At 40.8% G+C, this 22212-nt stretch overlaps 1 protein-coding gene across 6 annotated transcripts in view; it reads right to left on the bottom strand.

Annotated features, from left to right (window-relative positions):
- The window catches only part of HTR4 (5-hydroxytryptamine receptor 4), a 169888-nt gene that overhangs the window by 49379 nt on the left and 98297 nt on the right, over positions 1 to 22212 (bottom strand). For 5 of the 6 annotated variants that reach the window (XM_083597354.1, XM_083597356.1, XM_083597355.1 and 2 more), the window contains 2 exons: positions 13316 to 13469; positions 9921 to 10489 (listed from right to left, as the gene is read on the bottom strand). In XM_083597354.1, the coding sequence (XP_083453480.1) occupies positions 9921 to 10489; positions 13316 to 13469 (723 nt within the window). Of the gene's footprint in view, positions 1 to 8231; positions 8412 to 8478; positions 10490 to 13315; positions 13470 to 22212 lie in introns of those variants that run through there. The other variant, XM_083597358.1, reaches the window with a different exon arrangement.

Genomic DNA, 22212 nt, shown 5'->3' with positions numbered 1-22212 from the left:
TTCATGTGTATTTCCTGTGTTCAGTGTGCTGCCATTGCCCAATATTTTATGTCGGTATTGACTACAAGAAAAATTAAAACACATATTTGTGAACATGAGCGTCACATAAGAACAAATAAATCACAGGCCGTATTAGTAAAATTCCTTTCTTGCATGTAAGCATGACAAGGAATCCCCACAATTTTGCTGTGTAGAATGAGTACAAACCTCAGGGGAAGAATTGTATAAACAGCTAAAAATTAGAGAAGTATTTTGGAAACATAAGTTAGGTACTTTGTTACCAAATAGTTGCAATGAAAATATGGACTGGAAAAGGACAACACATACTGTTTCATGTATTGATTTACTTAATACATATTCTAGCTATTGCTTGTGAGTTTTTGGCTGTGTAAAAAATATTAGGATGGCATGCATTGTATGTATATGTTTGCTGTGTACTGGAGTTTTAGCTTAAATCCACACACAACATATCTGTGGCACAAAGATTAATGTTTTTATGTCTAGCTCCTTCTCCTGTTAAGGTACAAATCAGGGTCAAACTGTGAGCATTCCCCCCTGCCAGCAATTAATTCCAGTTATCTGTAGCTGAACAAAAGAGGGTTTCTTTCAATGCCAGTTTTACCTTTTTTTTTCTTATTCTGCAGTAAATTTAAGACACTGACTTCACTAAAGACCAGGACCCACTTCTGTCAACAGTGAAAGAACATGTTTTCCACAGTCCTGGGCGGAGAACTCAGAAATATGAAAATACCAAGGGCTTTCCTCCAACCTCTAGTACTACCTATAAACCAAATGACTATTATATGTAAGGCAGAGTCATTGCGGACCCACTTGCAGTGACCCCTCCCCCAGGAAGCAAGGCCTAACCCATGAAGGTGAACAAACTGGACATGACTTGCCGCTCCAGGGGGACAGGCCCGCCTTGGACTTTATTGAGTGGGAATGGACCTCCTGATTATCAAGAGTGATGTGTGTAAGTTCCTCATCAATGGCCCCTGGGCAGGTTATTTGGAGTCAACATCCACCATACCCCTGGCAGTACACCTGAGACCCCCACCATCTCCACCATAGCCTACTACCCAAGGACCCTAGCCGGTTCCACATCTGGCTGAGTTGGCTTAACAACCAACATCATATGTATTTTACACATTTTAATGAACTGAATATAACATGGGGGCGTGCAGAGTGTGTATACGTGCTTAGCTTTTTTATTAGTTGCTATATGGGGAGAGGGGAGTGGCCGAATGCCAGGGCTGGATGGGGAGGGCCAGTTGGCTGCTCGATGCTCCCTCACTCACCCACCTACTGTGGCTTTGCCGGCCAGGTGAAGAGGCCTCCTGTGCCCAGCTTTGGGAAGAAGGCAGCAGGGCTCCAAGATCCTGTCAGCAGTGCTCCTCCTTCCCTAAGCTGGGCAAATACTTCCCGAGCTTGGGGGGGAAAGGTGTGATGCTCTAACAGGGTCCAAGAGCCCCCCTTCCTCGCAAAAAGGTGGTGGTACTGTTGGGTACTTCCAGGAAAAAACGCACTGACTTTACCACTTAAAGGATGTGATTTAAAGCCCACGATTTTCATAATGTGGTACTGTTTGGGTGATGATACTAATTAAGAATTAAAAATATGAGTTATGTATGTGCTTTGATATGTAAACGTACAAACCTTTATTAACTGGTCCACCAAATGGTCTACAAAAAAAGAAGTTTGAGAGCTACCAGCCTAGAGTTTGTTTTTTTTACTTAGGTGGAGAGCAAAATCCAACAGGACTAATATAGCTACAGGCTACTCAGGATTCTTTTAAGAACGACATTCTGTTAAATGTAATGAAGTCTTCCCCATCAAAGTACCAATTTAAAAGCTCTTCAGAGAGAGGGAGAGTAATAAAAGGCATACACAAAAAAGCAACGCATAATGATATTTGCAGGCAAGGATATGAAGAAGAGTTGAGAAAAAAGCTTCTACAATAAATGTAGCAAATGAATGCAAATGCCACTGCTTTGACAAATATATGAATGTTACATCTAAGCAAAATACATAAATTTAATTAAGAACTTGAAACTTCTAATGTTTTCAATCCTCTAAAGAAACTCTTCTATGTCCAAACTGAGGAAATTAGGCAAGCTGTTTTCTATTATACAGAGATGTTCACCATTAGGATATACGAAAGGAAACATACCCATGACCTTTGATTCCTCGCAAAGATGGAAGCCAGTTGCATCACTCCTAAACTGTATGCATTATAGTTTGATGAAAACTGAAGCTTGTAACTTAAGGCATTGGAAGCTAGAGATAACTCCTTTCTCTATACTGGGATGCATGTATGTAGACCACCACACCCACTCTGGCAACACTAATACGTCACTACAGCCCTGTGGAAAGCAGGATTCAAATGTTATGCTTTTTGTTGTTGTTTTACATATTTAAAATATTTATATCCAGCTTTTCTATTATGAACTATCAAAGGTGCATTAATAAATCCATAGACATCTGCAACTGGAACAATCCCAAAGTAGTTAAGAACAAATAGATCACAAAAGTAGCAGCTAAATTACAGATCGCTCCAGTCATAAGTGAAAACAAAATGAAAATTTATTAATATCAAGCCTGAATGTTGGTTCCTTGCAAAGCCAACTGGGGAGGAAATTCCAGAAATGTGGAACCATCACTGAAAAAGTATTATCTGTGGTCTTCAACCACCACGGAGAATAGCATCTAAAGGAGAGCTTCCAAACGCACATTTTAGAGGCCAAGGCAAGTTCATATGGTAGGTGGTGGTGGTGATTTGCTTAGTATATCACTGCACAGAATCTGTGTACCTGTGTACATGGTGTGATGTTCCAACTAGCCTTCACTTTTATTTCTGAGATACCACAACATTGTGCACTAAATAGCTCTGCATGAGAGGAAGAACTTCCCTCATTAAAAATGCTTCATTAAAAATGTTGGCATTGGCTTTCTGGCATAAACAGTGTAGCATTGTTACAGAAACTGTTTTCGGCTGTTTTATCTGCTATATAATTAATTGCTTACTCCCAGATTTGTTTGTGAAGGAGAACAACAGAAAGGCTTACACAACAAGTGCAGGTCCCAAGTCCATTGTACCCAGTCTCTTTACTCAGAAAGGAAGTAGCTGTATGTCCCATGGTTATCCACTGGGCTCTGTCCAGGTTTAATAATAATGATGATTAACAACAACAACAACAACAACAACAACAACAATAATAATATTTGTACCCTGCCCACTCTGGGCGGCTTCCACAAAGACCAAAAATACACTAAGATGTCACACATGAAAAACTTCCCTGAACAAGCAGGTTTAGTTTGTTCACCTCAACAATCCACCCATCAGCTGCCCTTTCTAGCTATGTAAACCAAGAACACACTTCCACTATCACTGGCATTCTGGGAGACACATAAGTTAAGCAAGATGCAAACAACAGAGTAACATCATTTGAGAAATATATCTACCTTCCTTAATAGCTACAAACACATTGAAAGTTTGTGATAAATGACTAGTGTGGCAGCTTTGAGGGTCAGCAAATTGGAAATCCAAGGAAATGGAAAATGAAAGAGCCGCCTTTGAAATACTGTCCAGTACTAGAAAAGACAATTTAGGGTGAGTGCAAGGTATCCTTAGCTGAACTGATAAGCTCCCTTCCTCCTGTACAGTGCTCAATTATTTTTTGATGGTTAGAAAAATTTTCCTGAAAATATAATGAATGATTTTATTCTGTCTCTGGAGACTTTCTTCTCCAGGGCTCAGCTTAATGTGGGGGGTGGGGGGAGAAATGTAAAAAACTGGAGAGAAGATTAAAGGAAAGCCATATGAAGAGAACAAGGTATTTCTGGTGAACTGTAGTCCTTGAAAGAAGCTAGTCAATTACATCAGAGAGCAACAGGAGGACATATTTTAGAGCTGATTGCCCCATGTCATCAAATGACATCAGTAATAGATGTATAAAATCGCAACAAAAAAATTATAAGGATATCAATATACATCTCAGCCTCACCTTTTTACTTTGTCTGATTTGATGGTGAAAACTGTATTGGTGAGAATTTACAAAGTGAAAACAAGAAATGCTTGTCTGTTGCACACTGTTTTTTCTCTTAAAAAGGTAAAGGTAAAGGTACCCCTGCCCGTATGGGCCAGTCGTGTCTGACTCTAGGGTTTCGCGCACATCTCGCTTAAGAGGCCGGGAGCCAGCGCTGTCCGAAGACACTTCCGGGTCACGTGGCCAGCGTGACGAAGCTACAGCTGGTGAGCCAGCACCAGCGCAGCACACGGAAACACCATTTACCTTCTCGCTATAAAGCGGTACCTATTTATCTACTTGCACTTAGGGGTGCTTTCGAACTGCTAGGTGGGCAGGAGCTGGGACCGAATGACGGGAGCTCACCCCACCGCGGGGATTTGAACTGCCGACCTTACGATCGGCAAGTCCTAGGCACTGAGGTTTTACCCACAGCGCCACCCGCATCCCACGTTTTTTCTCTTAATTACCCCAATATTTTTGTGCAGGTAAACCCTGCTTTGTTGTGAATGTTTAAACCTTGGGATTGCCTTCAAATAAGGAAATATGGAGGAAAACAGGATTTTAGCAGAATTACCCAAAGTGAGAGACAGGCAGCAGGAAAGAATATTGGTCTGAAATCTGTTTCATTATAGGATGCTATCATAAAATGTATTTTGAAGGCCAAGCTACTTTCTGCCATTTACGTAGGAGGCAAAGCTAATACAAAGGAACCTAAAATCATAGCAGGCAAGAAAATTATGGCTCTGACTCACATAGAGCTTTTTAAAGGTCACTTTAAAAACAGTGGGGCACCAGATTGACACCAAGTGGTCTTGTTTTGTCACACACCCCTCACAGCAACGCTTGTCTATTCCCTTAGTTTGTTTTGTGGTGCTGCTTTATGTTGCTACATTTAATGCTTTGCTTCAGGCTGAGTCTTGCACTGAGTGGGTTAAGGTACCCTGCAATAGAACTTAGCAAGGGCTTTCTTAGCTCTGATCACATTAAATCAGCCAGCAGGAGAGAGAAAAGAAAGCACATCTTCATATAAACACAAGAATTCCGTGTCATAGTAAATGGCTATGGTTAGTAGGTACTTTCTATTGCTTCTCTGGGTTGGCATGTTTGCTATCAGTCAATCCCTGAGTCCAATCCCTGTAGCATCTTTTTCCTCTGTGGAGACCCCGGACTTAGCATCACCTGCCAGGGGCCATAAGAGACTGACACTCTTGCCCTCAACACACACAAACCCAGCATATTCCTGATAATATTCTAACGTAGTGCAGATTTGAAAGTTGTTTTGTGTGCCAATTGCATGTGGAATAAAGTAACTAGCATTGAAACACTGAAAAGGTGGCTTTTAAGAGTGATACAATGGGTAGGTCTTAACAAATGTAAGACATGTTGGCTTGATTAAACCTCCAGGTTCAGAGGCAATAAGCTTCTCAGCACTGGAGAAATTTGCCAACATTTGCAAATAATCAGGCACTATTGGACTGTGAGGAACCTGTGGCCCTCCATGTATTGTTGGACTACAACTCCCATCAGTCCCACTCAGCAAGGACTAATGGTCAAGTACAATGAGAGCTGTAATCCAGTAACACCTGAAGCTTTCTAGGTTCCCCATACCTGGCGTAATTGAACCTTCAGACAAGGTGTTCCATGCATTATTAATCCATTTTCACACTACAGAATAGGTCCAGCTACATATGGAATTCCATTGTCCTTCCAGTTTGTAGGAAAAATTCACTGGCATTATGTGCTCTACTCACAAGGAAGGAGCAGCAAAGATCTCCCTGTCTCATTGGATTGTAGGAATCTTGCTTTTGATAATTTTGCACATCTAGAAGAAGTTACTCTTGACAACTGGCAGTTTCTCTTTTGTGGGTTTAGGGGTGAGTGGATGCTTGCAATTCTCCAGACTGGAATTGAATCTAAGCAGAAGAATTCAGGAGCTTGCATTCCTCCCTTTGAATCAAGATTTTATGACTTCTGAGACTGAAGCTAAAGACGTTTGCCAGCACCTGTAGAGTCATTTGCCGTGCAAGTATACATATACTAGATAGCATTATAATTCTTATATTTAACTATTTCAGCTTGGTTTCTTGTTGTTGTTCCTAGAGAAAGAAATCCTGCAAAATTTAGTAAAAGTCTGTATCAAAAGCTTTCTTGTTGTTCAGATAAAAGAAATGGTGTGTTTAAATTGATGCATCTTGACTTGAGTGCGATGAAAACTCATGTTTCATTACACTCATTGCTTCACAAACCTGCTGCTTAGAGCTGGAAGGAACTGAAACCTAAACCTATCATTAGTAATTGTAAAATACAGAAATCAATCTAAACTAAGATGAGTACTTAAATTCTGTACAGTATGGAATGCATTCAATCATGCCCTTCAGCATAGTGCTGCTTATGATTTAAGTGTCCAAATATTTATATATAATAAATTCATAATGGCTGCACAGATTTCCCAGTTTGCACAGATGTATCATTCCTCTCACTGCAAATCCTCTTCTGTAGCTGTGGATGAAATTTGTTTTGAAAACAGCAGATATCAAAGAATAAATTACTGCTTACTGAAATAAATCTATATTTCACGGTCGGAGGCATTAATGCTTCCGAATACCAGTTGCTGGAAACTGCAGCAGGGGAGAGTGCTCCTGTGCTTGCATCCCGCTTGCAGGTCCCCCCACAGGTATCTGATTGGCCACTGTGAGAACAAGACATTGGCCTGGACAGGTCATTGGCCCGATCCAACAAACTCATCTTATATAGCTGATTGGTGGCCGAGTTTTTTCGTCAGACACAAAAAGGCATAGGCAGTCACTGACTACATTTGACCCCCGGATAAAAAGACTTGGTTTTGCTTCTTTGGAAAGTCTTTCATGAGCCCTGAGAGCATGAAAGTGTCTCCAAACAATACCCTGTTGTTTTTTTGACACAGAGATCAGCATAGCTGGAGAGACCTTTACATTTTTGCCAATTCCTTAACGGTGTCTCTCCCCCACTTGTGACTCACCAGCATGACTTCCAGGTGGCCACAAGCACTGGAAGTCATAACACATGCAATTTTAAACTTCAACACACAGTTTGGACACATTACGATGAGCCCTCGAGGAAAGGGGGATCCATGCTTTTGCTCCAAGACTTGCTTCTTGTCTTATTCCAATGACACCTTTTTAAAAATAAAAATAAAAAATGTATTCTGCAATTTAACTCCCCGCCCCCACTTGCCCCAGCTCTAACCCCGCCCCCACAGTTTTAGGTAAGCAGAGTGGACCACAGATCACCATTAGACCACTCTCTATTATCAAACCCCAAGTAAAATTTACAACCACATAGGGACCTAACGAACACCTTCTTCATCAGTTCAGGAAGCTGAGAAAACCAAAACATAATTGCTCTCTGATGAAGCAGTGTGCACAACAGGCATTCCTGAGCAGCTATGTTCGATCGTTAAAGAATCTCCAGCTGGGAGGAGGATGGATGGAAGCCTGCATGATGAAGCAAGCTTTTCCGCTGTTCAGTGGAGTTTAATCTTAGTGCCTCAGCATTTCCCAATTTTATATAAACAGGCCGAAGAAACACAATCTCCTCTGTTCCCTTGAAAGTTTTATGCCTCAGCCATCATAGCAACTAATGCTAAGTAAAAAATTTAAGGTCATGAGCTCAAATACAGTGGTACCTCAGGTTACATAGGCTTCAGGTTACATACGCTTCAGGTTACAGACTCCGCTAACCCAGAAATAGTACCTCGGGTTAAGAACTTTGCTTCAGGATGAGAACAGAAATCGTGCTCCAGCGGCGCGGCAGCAGCAGGAGGCCCCATTAGCTAAAGTGGTGCTTCAGGTTAAGAACACTTTCAGGTTAAGAACAGACCTCCAGAATGAATTAAGCTCTTAACCCGAGGCACCACTGTATTTGTAGGAAGGTTGACAATCTGTAGGTAACCTTGCAAACCAGGAATAATCCTTTTGTTATCTCAGCAACAATAAGAAATCCTCATGCCCGTGATCACTGAGATCAGGTGTCCCAATGCATCCCCCCCATGGAAGCTGCCCCAGCCATTCCGTTGGCTAGGGCCCACTCCCAGGGCAGCCCTGTCCCTCTCCCCTTAAAAACAAATTAACTTATACAAATTAACTAATTTAGAAAAGACTAGACTCAGTGTTCTGAGTCATGGAACCAAGTCATTTTTACTTTTTTACTTTTTACTTGAACTGATTTTCTGTTTGGATGTTTCTGGATCCTATATCCTGGACATAAGACTAATGCCTACTAACATATATTTTATACATGGTAAAAACTCTTTGGTTCTTCTGAGCATCTGATTGATATGTTCTTTACTGTTTCTTCTGGGAAACTGTACTGGATTTTTAGGTGATGTGTTGCTTCTTATGGTCACTGAGCCATGTTTAACAATGGATGTAGAAAAGGTGGGCTATACATGTGACGGTAGCCAATGGGTCACTGAGCCATGTTTAACAATGGATGTAGAAAAGCTGGGCTATACATGTGACGGTAGCCAATGGGTCTCAAACTCTCAGTGAGTTAGGGACTTTCCTTGCATGCAAAGACAGGCTCTGGTGGATTAAGTGGATGAGAGCAATAATGGGTCCAACAGTTGAAGGTGGTTTCTGCATGGCTGTAGAGGGAAGTGAGGGGCAGGTGGGGCTCATCAACCTGGGAAGGTAGCCCATCTAGAAGGAGGAAAACTCTGACCCTAAACCTCCACTGCCTTGCAGAATATATTTGAGAGAATCAAAGGCTAAGGAGTAAACCCTACAGAAATCCAGAATAGAATTTGTAAGATGGTTGGATGGCATCTTGTATGCCTCCTTCCAGCATCTCCTGCTGCCAAACGTATTGTTCTGCTTTCCTTTGGACCACATCAACAAGAACAAGAGGGGGATCTTGTCATCTGGGCAGTACAGGGCCTGCATTTACATTGCCCAGGCTTGTGCCCTGGAGAGTCCACTTCAGTGTTGCTAACACAGCAAAAACAACGTGGGAGGCAGCAGTTATTACCAGTCCCTGCAGCCACAGCAGGTGCTGTGATTCTCCAGCAGTTTGACTTCACCACTGATGGTGCACTCCATTGTCTCTTGAGCTAGACAGATACCAACAACATATAAATAATAACTAGTAAAACTTTCAGTATTGTTCAATACCTGTTCAACTTCATGTGAGCTTTAAACAAAAGGCCTGTTAATAATAGACCACGTCTTACTCATTGCCTCCACAAAAACATTGTTATGCATCCTATAGTAACACTTCAGCCAGAAAAATTACTGACTTGGTGCTTACAAAGTAAATGACTCAAATTGATATCTGTAAAATAATTCCTTAGGATCAAAACATTTTGACTGATTTCTTTGGAATCCCAGTGTGACATACATATTAGCCCATGCTGAGACTAGACAGTGGCACTGCATCATGTCTCTGATAGGTGCCAAAGGAATTTGCAAGGAATTTAATTTTGGCAGGACAATCAACTTTAGTATTAACAAAGTGCACATTAGTCAAGTACATCCAGGTGAACCATGTTACTAGATGAGATATCTCTGGTATCTGTGGAGACATTCCTTTCCCTTGACACTTTCTCTTTTCACAACACTCCTCTGCACTCATATGTTCTCCCTTTCCTCTTGTGCTCCACCATGAAGCTCCATTTATAGATCCCCTTCGCAGGATACCTCTTTCATACCTGTTGCCATACTGAGAACAGCGAGGAAGATTTGAGTGAGGGGAGGCCATGGCTAACCCACTGAAATGTGAACATGCCAGCTTTTCTAAATCAGGCCATAGCCCTGGCTACTTCAGTACAAAAAATCCATCCCCGCTCCCCGCATAGTGGATGAAAACAGAATTATCCTTGCTTTTTTCTCAACCCAGTTTTGAACAGCCACTCACCTTAGCACATGTGTAGATCCATTTATAGTAGTAGTGGAACAAGGGACTGTTTGCCCTAAGATGGAAGGCCTTCGGTATCGTTCATCACCACAACACAGGATGATGAGGAAGGCACGTCTGAAAGACTTGTTCAAGAATGCATAAAGGAAAGGATTCAATCCTGAATTGATGTATCCCAGCCACAAAAAAGCAGTCCATATCTTTGCAGGAACTGCGTAATCTATGAAAGGGTCTATTACATTTGTGATGAAGAATGGTGCCCAGCATAAGCAGAAACACCCCATGATTATACAGAGGGTCTTGGCTGCTTTAGTTTCAGTCTTCATACGGTGAGTGCTGTGCTGGTCAGGGTGGTGTGGCCTCCCATCTGTCGGGGCCCCTGCACGCTGAAGAATCTGTATCTGATGAGCATGCTCCCTGGCTGTAATGTATATTCGGTAGTAGGCTAGCACCATTAGCAGAAACGGAATGTAGAAGGCAACCACAGAGCAGGTGATAGCATAGGGCTTGTTGACCATAAATATGCAGTAAGTTGAGTTGGACATACTGTTGAATTGCTTTTTCTCTACCTGAGGGAGATGAACAAAAAAAGCAAAGAAAGACAAGGACATATTATAGCTTCTCTGATCATTAATTGTCTTCTCTTTGCTTCATTTGCCCATGTGAGGAATAAAAAACAACACTGCTGAGAATCTGGAACTTTCTCCACCAACCCTTGTACCTATTTCTCATTTCCCAGTTATTCCGTGTCTTTTTCATAACCAGTAGAACCCACACTTTGGAACTCCCTGCCTATTGACACCAGGCAGGCACCCTAACTACTCTTTTCAGTACCTGCTAAAAACATTTTTGTTTAGGCAAGCCTATCCAGACATGTAAAATGTTGGCGTGTGTTTTAATAATTGATTTTAAATATTTTTGAATGTGTAAAGTACTTGTTTTAAACTTTTTTTACTGATCATTTTATTTCTTTATTCGGTTTGTAAACCACTTCTATCAATCAAATGGTAAATAAATATTGGGAAATAAAATTAATAAATATAGTTATGAATTGACCTATTGAATATTTTTTCTCCATTTCTATTATCTTCATTGAATGTTTTATGTTTATCATACAGTGAAGAAAATGTTTATTCTCTGACATTTAAATATCAGGATGAGTCGCAATTCAAAATGTAATGGAACCTTTTTTGGGACGGACGATTATACAATGCCCAAATCTTCTTGTTATTGCTGAATCAATGCCCATACTGCAGATACTATATTGCACATGTGTGTATAGAAGCATAGTAGAGGAACGAAGGAATGTTAATTACTGATAGGCTGCTAAAGAAAATAATTCCATCAGTGGAATCTTACAGAAATGTGGCACCAAGCCTATTGCAATGGTTGTGACTGCTTGACTGTATAGAACATTCCTCTGCCTGCCCATCATTCCCTGCTAGTACTGATTGTGAAAGGCAGGGTGATGAAAAACCCCATCTCTTTCTTGACAGTTGTAGTAGTTCATGGTTGTAAATTAAATGGAGCATGAACTGAAAGCAGTTTTCAGAAAGTATCAGGTCTGAGTCTCATGGAAAGAGTTGCCAACTGTCCCTCATGCTAGGCTGACAGCAAGTTTACTAGATGGTAAGGAGGATCAATTTAAAGAACTGTTATTATGAAAGGTGGCATGTTGTCAATGCACAGAAGTAAAAACAACATTCACTGGAAGGAAGTCAATGGAAGGGAGGGGAAAATAGATAGAAGTAGAAAAGGTTCTTTCACAACATGTTAGCCAATGAGTTCTGAAGGTATCATGGATGTCACTGTGATCTGTCAGTCACTCAGTATCCCTGTCAGACCACAGCAGATATTCAGAGTGAGCATGTAATCATTAATGTCTCCTTCAAGGACTTTCATGGAATTGTAGAGTTGGGAGGGACCCCAGGGATCTTCTAGTCAGGGTCCCTTCTACTGTTTGGCCTAAATCATAGCATGCAAAATGCTGCTCTCACCACACATTTAAATATTTGCTTTACCTTCTTCCTAATGGTTCAGAATGTCCAACTTTATGTCCCACAGCCCAATAAAAAGCTTCTAAATCCAGACATTATGTACTTTGGCAACATGACCAATTCTCCCAGTTGCCTTTGTGGACCTGACCCACTGGGCTGAGATAATCCAAGGTTATGAGAGGATTCCAGATTATGCTTCCAGATTATGCTTCCAGATAAGGGAGATATATCTGTTAGGGTAAACTTAAATCTATCTTTTGAAAATCAGGGTAATACTAAACAAAATGTGGGTGTAAATAAAGATCTGGGTGGCTGCTTTTCTTACTAAAATGCCACTTTGAAAAGCATAAATTTGGAAGATAAAAGGGAGGGGAAAGCGCTGACTAGCCCTTCTACTGCTTTTCTGAAGTAACTGTCCTGCAGATATGCTTCTTCCTCATGAATTCGAGACAGGTGTTTACCTTTGCAAGCACACACCTGGAATTCCACATAGCACCATATGTATGTAGAAGTGATTCAGAGGGAGCCACTATAGCAGCCTTTCCAACCTGTGGGTCCCCAGATATTGTTGAACTACAACTCCCATCACCCCTAGCTAGCAAGGGATGATGGGAGTTGTAGTCCAACAACATCTGGGGACTCACAGGTTGAGAACCGCTGCACTATAGAAAAGTGATGATCAGAAGAAGGGTTACACATTCCCTCCCTACAGCACTTAGCTGCTTCCAATTGCTTGCTCTCAAAACTACTTCTAACAAACAAACAAAAGTGGTCCATCAGGGTTTTGCTATGCTAGATTCATGCAATATTTATTTCAGCCCTAAAAAGTTGTGAATAAACTACAGATCATCAATCACTTTGTAATGACTCGGTGCAAGGGACTCTGGATGAACTGCAACTTTACAGGAATGTCCATTTCTAGGATTCCACGAGCAAGACTTCATTCTCTTTAAATTCACAGTAATGATATTTCATAGAATCACAGGATATTTTTGGAGGCTATCTAGAACCAACTCTGTCAACTTTAGCAACGAGTGGAACAAGTGAATCAAGTGAATGATAAAATATTCAGATCACAAATGGAAAAGAATAGTGATGAGTTCTAGAGTGTGCACAAAGGTCAGAGTCATTTCAGTAAAATAAAGTGGCAGGTGGGGTTCAGATTTCCAAGGGAAGGTGATAAATTCCTAGGCACAGCAGCCAACACTATGACAGAAGTGAAATTGCCTTTCTGACCCTAAGTTTGGTAATATAAATGGTCTGGAAGCAATTTTGAACTTCTCTTTCAATCTTCTTGGGTGAAACTGCACGCTATTTAAAGAGATGAGGGATTTTGGTCAATACAAGACCTGCTCATACAAAATTTAACTTCACACCAGACAACTAGGGTCTACTCACCAAGTCCATGATGCCAATGCTATTCCATCCTTGCATTATAGGGAGAAAAGAAATAAACATTGGGATTACCCAGCAGCCACCCAGCATTACAGCAATGCGCAGTGGTGTCATCTTATTCCTATAAACCAGCGGCTGGCAGCAGATAGCATAGTACCTGAAAGATGAAAGAAAAAAGAATTAATGGAAACAAGGAACCAAACATTCTTCAACCAGTCCTATCTTTTCAAATCTGTGAAATTTAAGCATTGGCTTCCAGCAATTTGCTGAGAAGCATAGGGGATCAAGTCTAATGCTTCTCTCATATGTGCAGAAATAAGTGAAATTGTACAATCCTGGCTATTCGTATTATTATTAATACAGTATCATCAGTGTACACTGCACTGTGCAATAAAACAGATGTAAAAGCTAAAGCTCACATATAGCCAACCTGTGTATAGAAGATTGCTTAGCATTAAAACTGTTAATATTTGGTAAACTGAAAAACAGCTGTCGTTATCTGAAGAACAGGAAAGCAAGATTCTGAGGAAGATTCTAATGACCCTTGCATCTGACACAGATTTCTCCTCCTGCTGATATTTATGCTAATGAGCTGAAAGGTCTGCACAGGTGGTCACGTACTAGTAGACTATATCCAACAATAAGCACAGCTTCTTAGCATTTATGGATCAATAGGAAAAGCAGATAAAGCTGAGTAGCCTTTTTAGTAGGGAGCCAGCAAAAACCTTAATGTATCAAACTAACTTTTAAGTGGGAAGAAAGTAACGCTTCTCTTTTTTACCTTTTTACCAATTTTTACAATAATTTCTATGCTATTTCATTTAAAACACAAGGAATACTATGCCATCTTGAAATATCTTAAAATAGCTTTTTTCTAATATCTATAAATTATATATTATTATAACTTGTTCAAACGCACATACATATTCTAACAGAATGTTGAACATTTTTATGGAACATTTATTTTGCTTATTGCCAAAACCGTTTCTCAATCATTCTTCCAATCCTCATTGGTGAATTTTCCCTTTATAAGAATAGTTAATTTTGTCCAATAGTTAATTTTTCCCCACGTCTGAAGAGACCCCTACTGGAGAGTGCTGGATAAAGCTGGCTGCTGTGCTAGAAGGAAATGGGCATTTTGCAGAGAATATTTATGCAGAATATAGAGTGTTTTCTCTGTGCATCAAGAGAGGAAAGGAACATGATTAGATATAGAAAGAGAAATGAAAGGACTGCAAATTCCCCTGGCAATTAACACATTGAATCAGAAGCAGCAAAATGATATGGAAATATTTCCAGATGATATTCAATTAACCACAATGAAGGAGACAGTTCAGCCAGGCAGTTCTGCTGCACAGGTTTATCAATTTCTATCATTTGCAGCTGACAGTATCACTTTGGTTAAACAAACTATTAAGCAATAGTTAATTCTATGAAAGGGACATTTTGAGATTTGAACCTTCTTGCCGCTTAAATTTCAATATTTGTATGTCTCCATTCATTCACAATTCTATCCTTATTCACAAACCTACAACATGCACACTCGCACACATCAAGAACAGACTTCCAGCCACAGAATCTGGTCTCCTCCTCACCCCTGCCTTGCAACACCCCCTGCCATGCACACTAGGAATGTCAGAAGATTTCACTGCAGACTGCCATAAATGCCACCCCCCCCCCACACACAGAGAGGCTCCAATCTGTTCCACTGAACCAGTCCATAGAATGGACCACAGATCTGTGAACTAAACCTTTCTGACAGCTGGTTAGACGATGGTACTTATGAGATGATCTGAAGGCTTACTCTATTTTTCTTCTTCTAATTTTAACACTGCAAATCTGCTTGGGGCAGCATCTGTGTGTGTCATTTGCTGCATAACTGTGCATACTTTAAGACATCCACATTCAGAACCAGGATGGAAAGGACTGCAATAGGATTTCTCCATCCCTATCATACACTCTTTAAATCTGCTCCAGAGGTTTAGGGTATAAGAGGAAAGTGTCGATGCACAAGCAGAAGTCAACTCTTGCAGCACTGAATATAGCCCCAGGCTGCACTAGGTTTACACAAGCTAATTGGAGCACCAAGGAGCTCCCTATATTTCTGTCTGGAATGGTTTAATAAATTTCCTGCAAATACCTGGGAAAAGTTAAAAATTAATGTCCACATTAAAAAATCATGTTCAGACAAGTTATTGAACCATACTGCTGCTATTACTAATTGCTCTCTATTGATTTTTTAAAAGAAAGTTGATAAGCTGTTGTTTTAAGAATTACACCATTTTATGAATTTTATATATCCTTATTTGATTTTGTAAAACTGCCTTATGCCATATGGAAAGGGAGATATATAAATAATATAAATAAAGTGAAAGATTCCAAGAAATATATTTTACCCCAAAGGATCAAACATGCTTCTATATTCTCACATGCTGCCCATTTACAAGAAGCAAGAAATTCCAATGGCAGCACATTCCAGATTTTAGCTTCCTCTGTAGGGGAGTGCACTGAATATTTATGGCACTTTAAAACGCTTGCTTTATTTACAAGTATACAAGTAGAGGCAAGTAGGATGCACTCCTACCAGGCAGCAGGTTTACTACATCCCCATCAGGTCACCAGAGATAGATGGTACCTTCAGGTCTGTCTCAGCCTTAAACCTGCATGCATGAACACACATGTTGGTTTCTGCTTCCTCACTGAGCAGCGAATGCATGTCACAAGACATTGTTCTGCATTCCACAGTCCAAGTTACTGTTGGGTTCCCACGGGAATGGGAGACTGGATGTGACGTACACTGGTTTCCTGTTTTTCAGTGTTCTCTCGGTTTCTTTGTTAGAGAGACAGTTGCGTCTCTGCTCTTACAGAGGCAGGATGCATGTTTGTATGCTCTCAGCATAGCTTGTAAATAAAGTCAGCATGTGGCACATTACCTGCTTATCCTTCTGCTGTGTGACAATGCTCTGCTTGGGCTCAAGATAAGACGAGCCTGTATCAGCTTCAGATGGGCTGAAGCTGGTCAAAATCTCACAGCATCCACACCCTCACCTGCCCTGCCTTTAGCCTGGGAGCTTCCACAAACCCCAACAGCTATCCTATTAAAAACACAGCATGGCCAATGGTCAGGGATAATGGGAGCTGTAGTCTAAAAATATCTGGAGGACACCACAATGGCTATCCCTGCCATAAACCCACGTTTCCTGTCTCCCCATATACTAGCAAAAAAGGAGATTGGACAAATTCTTGGAGGAAAAGGCTATTGACAGTTACAAGTCATGCTGGATAGCTACACGGCATCTTCAGGATTAGAGAAAGCATCTCTCTGAATACCAGTTACTGGGGCATAACAATGGGAAAGAGTTCTACTGCCCTCAAACTCTGCTTGTTGGCTCCCTGGAGGCATCTGGGAAGCAGGTTGCTCAATTATGTTCTTAACAATGTCCCAAATAAAAGCAACTACTAATACTCCTAATTAACTAAAGACAGTGCCCCACACCCATTCTTCTAACAAGATCTATTTCAGATGAAACTGCTCAACAGAGCTAAATTAGTCTAACGAGGAATACAAATAAATATACTGCCAAGTGAAAACAAACAAAGTAAGAGTTCCACGAAGACTTTGGAGAAGGTGGCGGCAATAGTAGCAAATAGAAAAGGGAAAGAACACACATTTCAAATACTTAAAAAAAGAAAGAAAGATGCATAACGTGCCTTGCATGCCTCAGATTATGCCTCAGCCATCTGTTCTGTTGTTTATTCTTGTGTGGTTTTATTTTCCAGTTCACAAGCTCAGCAATCAATGCATTAGGTCTACTTTCTATAAATCCAAGATATTTTGCATTGTAGTCTTGAGCACTACAGAGGAAGGCTTCTAAAGCATCATACTGCATTTATTACCTGCATGAACAGGTTACATTTAGCCACTTTGGTCTCAATCCCATTTCTTTCCTCAAAAGCTCTCGCTTCCTTTTCTTCAACAGTTCTCCTTCATTACCTCTGAACAGGCACGTTTTAAGGGGAATTGAGTTTATTTGTGGCTGTGTAGAGAACTGAGCATTAACAGGACGCTTCGTCACATTTTATCTGTTTTAATTCCAACCTCTGAAAAGCCTTCTTGGTTCTTTTTCATTTGCACAGAGCTTTAGCAGGATTGCCCAGAATGGAAGGAGGGACTGATTAACACAGTTGCAAAGCCAGTCTTTAAAAAAGAATGATTCTTGTGGTGTTGCAAAGGCTATACTGTACAATGTTAAGAAATCTCAGTTTGGCAATTACATTCATTGGTAGTTTGAGAGTTGCCTACTACTAAGAAATACATGCACTGTCTTTCTAGGTTCATTATCTCAAACATTAGAGTCACTTCTGAATATTTTGGGCCTGATCATTCCCTATTCAAGACATAAGACTCATGTGCAAATAGCTCTTCAGATGACTCATCAGACCCTCCTCTTTGTGTGGACACATTGCATCGGGGCAATCCAGGCAACAGCGAGTCTCTGTGTGCTTCCCATATTTCCATTTATGCACTCATAGAAGTCGGTGTGGGATTCTCTCAAAGACAGAGCAGTTTTCTCTCTGCTGTTTCCACAGCATCAGTAAGCACATGAGCAGTGTCATCAAGGCAGTCTGTAGACTTGGATGTATTCAAGTACCTCCCATTTTCCAAACTCTGCATCTTAAGTAATCCCCACTGTGTGCTGAAGGGAAGTCTGCTCTAAATGGGAATATGTAAAACACACAGAGACTCCCTATTCCCTGGAATGCCCTGATGCAATGTTTCCATATATCTAACAACAATACCAATAACATACCAAAAGATAGAACCTAAGAATGTCAGAGTTTATTGTTGCAAAAATAGGGATAAATATGAAAGTAGAAAATGAAAAGTTTGATTATGTACAAATTTGACAGGCAATCTTAGGGTTAATTCAAGAGACAGTAGAGATAAAAGGATCACAGTACCTAATGTGGCAAGGGGAAGGCAAAAGATGCAAGTGGACATCTGTGGAACTGAGTTAAATGAATACGTAATAACATCTCCCTTCACAACTAGGGGAAACCTAGCTTGGATTGCAGTTCTAAGTACTCTAGATCATTATACCCCAGCTCTGCATCTGAGATATAAAAGGCAATAGCACCCTACAAAACTAATGAAGGTATTTCCTCACCTGATAAATTAGGGTCTTGCCCACACCATATACTTAAAGCACACATATGCCACCTTAACAGTCATGGAGAACTCTGGGAACAGCAATAGCTTACGAGTGCTGGAAATTGTAGTTCTGTGAGGTCAGCACCCTCAACAAACTACAGTTTCCAGGATTCTTGGGAGGAAGTCATCACTATTAAAGTGGTATAAAAGTGCTTTAACTGCATGGTGTGTGTATGACCTAGAAAAGACAGTACTGAGTTTATGCAGAATGCTTTTGAACCTCACAACCAAAGTAGTTGGTTCACAATCCTCACAAACCTCACAATCAGCCATATGAACATAAGAACATCTCTGCTGGATCAGACCAAAGGCCTATCTAGTCCAGTATCTTGTTACCCCCCAGGGATGAACCAGAGGCCTAAGGATCTCCAACTCTTCTTGTAAATGTGATGCATAAGCATTCATAGATGGCAGTAATAATGTTCCTATGTTACGTTTTTGTAAGAAAAATAAGCTGTCACATTGCAGTTCATGTGGCAACCAACAGGTGGCCACGCAAACTGTAACATGACAGCAGCAGGTGCAGTAAGTGGGGAAAGCAGGCAGACCAGGCTAGTGGCACAAGAGCAAGCAAGCAAATGGGCAGGCAGGTGGCCCAGGCAGGACTTCCCATGTTGCCATTGCCTCCATCTCCCGCCTGTTTGTTTGCACACACAACAGGGTAATGGAAGCCTGGGGTCTGAATGAGTGGGTGACCCAGTTAGGCAAGTGAGCGGTCTGCCCTGCCACACTTAGGACAGTGTTTCCAAAGTTCATTAATTTGAGCTCCTTCTTCTACACTTACTTCACCATCTCCCTCAGTCTACCCAACCTGGCAATCATAACCCCTTTTCAGACATGACTGCTGTTATGTACTGAAGTTCTCACCCTGGGCCAGCAGGGGGATACTGTAGATAGTTCAGGTCCACATATGCAAATAAAGGATCAAATGTGACGTTCAGTGATTGGATAGTTACAGAAAATGGTTACTGTTGCGTTCTAGTGGAGCTCTATATAAGCAGGCTGGCTGAACCCTTCAGTTCAGTTCTGTTCTGGCCTGTGAATAAACAAGAGCTGTTTGAAGAATTGCTGTGTCGTCTGATATGTTCACCCACAACTTAACAACTGTGGCTTCATCGGGCATGCAGGGGTGGTGAGAGTAGCACAACACAAGGGAAGTTTTCCCCCCTGCACAACCAAGTATGATTCACCCAGGCATCTAAGACACAGATATCACTGGCACTGCACTAGACCTGACAGCAAAGTTCTGCATGAGCAGAAGCTGCAACCAGGTGTCACATGGAACCTGTTGTCTCCTGGGGATCCTCTCGACAGAAGCGCTTCTACACTTTACCCTTTCTGCCATGCTAACACTTGTTCCCTTGCAGGCTTCTGCCATCAAGAGTTCTCATCTGAGATCCTGTATTTTCGAATTATTTTACAGGAACGCATATCTTTCTGCAGAACTCACAATGTCTAAATCTTAGCATTCTCTTTGGGAAAAGGAGGGGGAGGGTTCTGTTTGTGTCTTTAGATATAGGCAGGAGGTGTTAATTTATGATAATATATTTTATCTGTGCTCATTGCTGCCTTTGCAAAAAACCCTCCAGGCTGCAGCTAGTGGAGGAATGAGGCAGGCTGCTCAGGTGAGGCAGCAGCTGAAATAGTCTTATAAGAAGGACAAAAAGCAAAAAAACAGTGTCTTGTCTAGAATAGACCAGGAAACCTACAAAGCCAACACCACATTTTTTTCTCACTGCTGACCTTCTATGCATCATCTACTCCACCCTGGAATGTGCCATAGCCAAAAAACCTTTTCCATCTCTACTATATCCTTTTTGAGGTGTGGCAACACACATGGTATTTCAGGATGCAGGGATGCATACAAAAAGTAAACTGTTGTATTTTAACGCAAGCAAAAGGTCTTGGTTTTTATTAGTTTCCTTTTTGCAGAATGGTGGCTTATTTCAACAGTTGAACCAATCTACACAGAGAGCAGCAAGCATTACGTCTCATCTTGATAAGGTCCTCACTGCTGCAAAACTTATGCAGGACTGGACATTAAATTGAACAGGCTCTTTCAGTCCACACTGCACCATATGATGACTTTTTTATTTGTTTTTTAAAGGAGATGCTTGATTATGAATCTTCCTAATCAAAGCTAGGGAGACTGGCAGAAATTCTAGGACCTAGTAGTTCAGAATCTGCCACAAATATCTGCATCTGACTAAGTAGTGTGAACAGAACACAGATGTTAGGGCAATATTGTCTAAAGCTTTCAGAATTGACTGTTTTAAAAAAATAATGCAAAATACCAATGATCCAGTCACAAGCACAAATAATCCAGCCATAGTCAGAGTTAGCATTAAATAAATATAACAGAATTATTGCAAGCAACACTAATTAGTGCTCTAAGCTCTTTGATGGCAAAAGAAAATCCCAAGGTGTCGCAACAATTATTTCTTCCATCATCTTTCACGAAGTCTGGGAAACTCTGCTCTTCTGACATTTCAATGCTAAGAACTTTCAAACATGTAGGGAGATGCCACCTTACTCTGAGGTCCAGGGTTTCTTCTGCTTGGGACCTCCCTAACCCAGCATGTAAATTAAAAGGGCTAGGACAAGCAAACAGGAGCAGAAAGTGAAAGGACAAACTTTTGGCAGAGACACTTTCCTTTAATTCCTACCCCATTTACTGGCCTAGTATGTATCTTAGGTCCTCACCATCCATTAAGTCTCTTCCATCAGCAGAAAATGATGGGAGATTCTGCCAGTAATAGAAGCCATCAGGTCAGCTCCTGTCAGTGGATGTGTGAGAGCCCAGATGGCCAGCACTAATGAAATGAAGCTCTCTATAATTTAAGAGGTAAGCCATTAATCAGTTAATCACACAGTCTAATGGAGTAATGGCTTCTGCCCTGATTATCATGAATCCAATATTCCCTATATGGGGACAAATGGACTCAGAATGTTTAATATGCCTATGTTTACAGTGCTAAACGGAAGTTACATATATTACCATCTAGATTGTCAAGAGTATGGGGCATTTATTGAATTACCAAAGGATCCTATCAGATTAAAACGGTTACAAAACATTCAAAGGGGGAAAAAATATTTCACAGGTACCTAGGAAGAACAGTCATGTTACATGACTTGTACTGACAGCTGCTTTTGTATTACTGCCTGCAATGCTCCATTGGCAATGTTACCTTTGATCTGTTGTAGTTATTTTCAGGTTTTATCCATGTAACTATTCTGTCTTTGCTGCGTGACGTTCCACAGAGCATATACTTTGTGGATTCTAGCACCATCCATAGAGTTTTGAGTGATTCTATCAAGGACCTCAGGCATTGTGTCTCATTTGTTCCACCTTGTACAGAAATGAAGGGTGTGTGTGTGTGTGTGTGTGTGTATCTTTACTGAAAAAAATTGCAGAGGGATTCCTCTGCCCCTTGCTGCTAGATCTAAGGACAACAGAATAAATGTATATGTGAAACATACTATTTCCAGTATTGCTTTAGCAACAGAGCCACAAAAGAAACTTGGTGCAGCCTCTTATTATCTTACACTGTGAATTTTAGATCTATTTTAATATTTATTTATTTTAGAACTTTTTATTATACTGCACTTTTTTTATTTGTACTTCTATTCTTTTTATTCTATTGATTTGACTTACTTCAATAAAAAATATTTTTAAAAGAACAGTTTC

The sequence above is a fragment of the Podarcis filfolensis genome, assembly GCF_964270895.1.
Source record: "Podarcis filfolensis genome assembly, chromosome: 2".
Taxonomy (NCBI): Eukaryota; Metazoa; Chordata; class Lepidosauria; order Squamata; family Lacertidae; genus Podarcis; species Podarcis filfolensis.
This window is presented reverse-complemented; position numbering and strand designations above follow the sequence as displayed.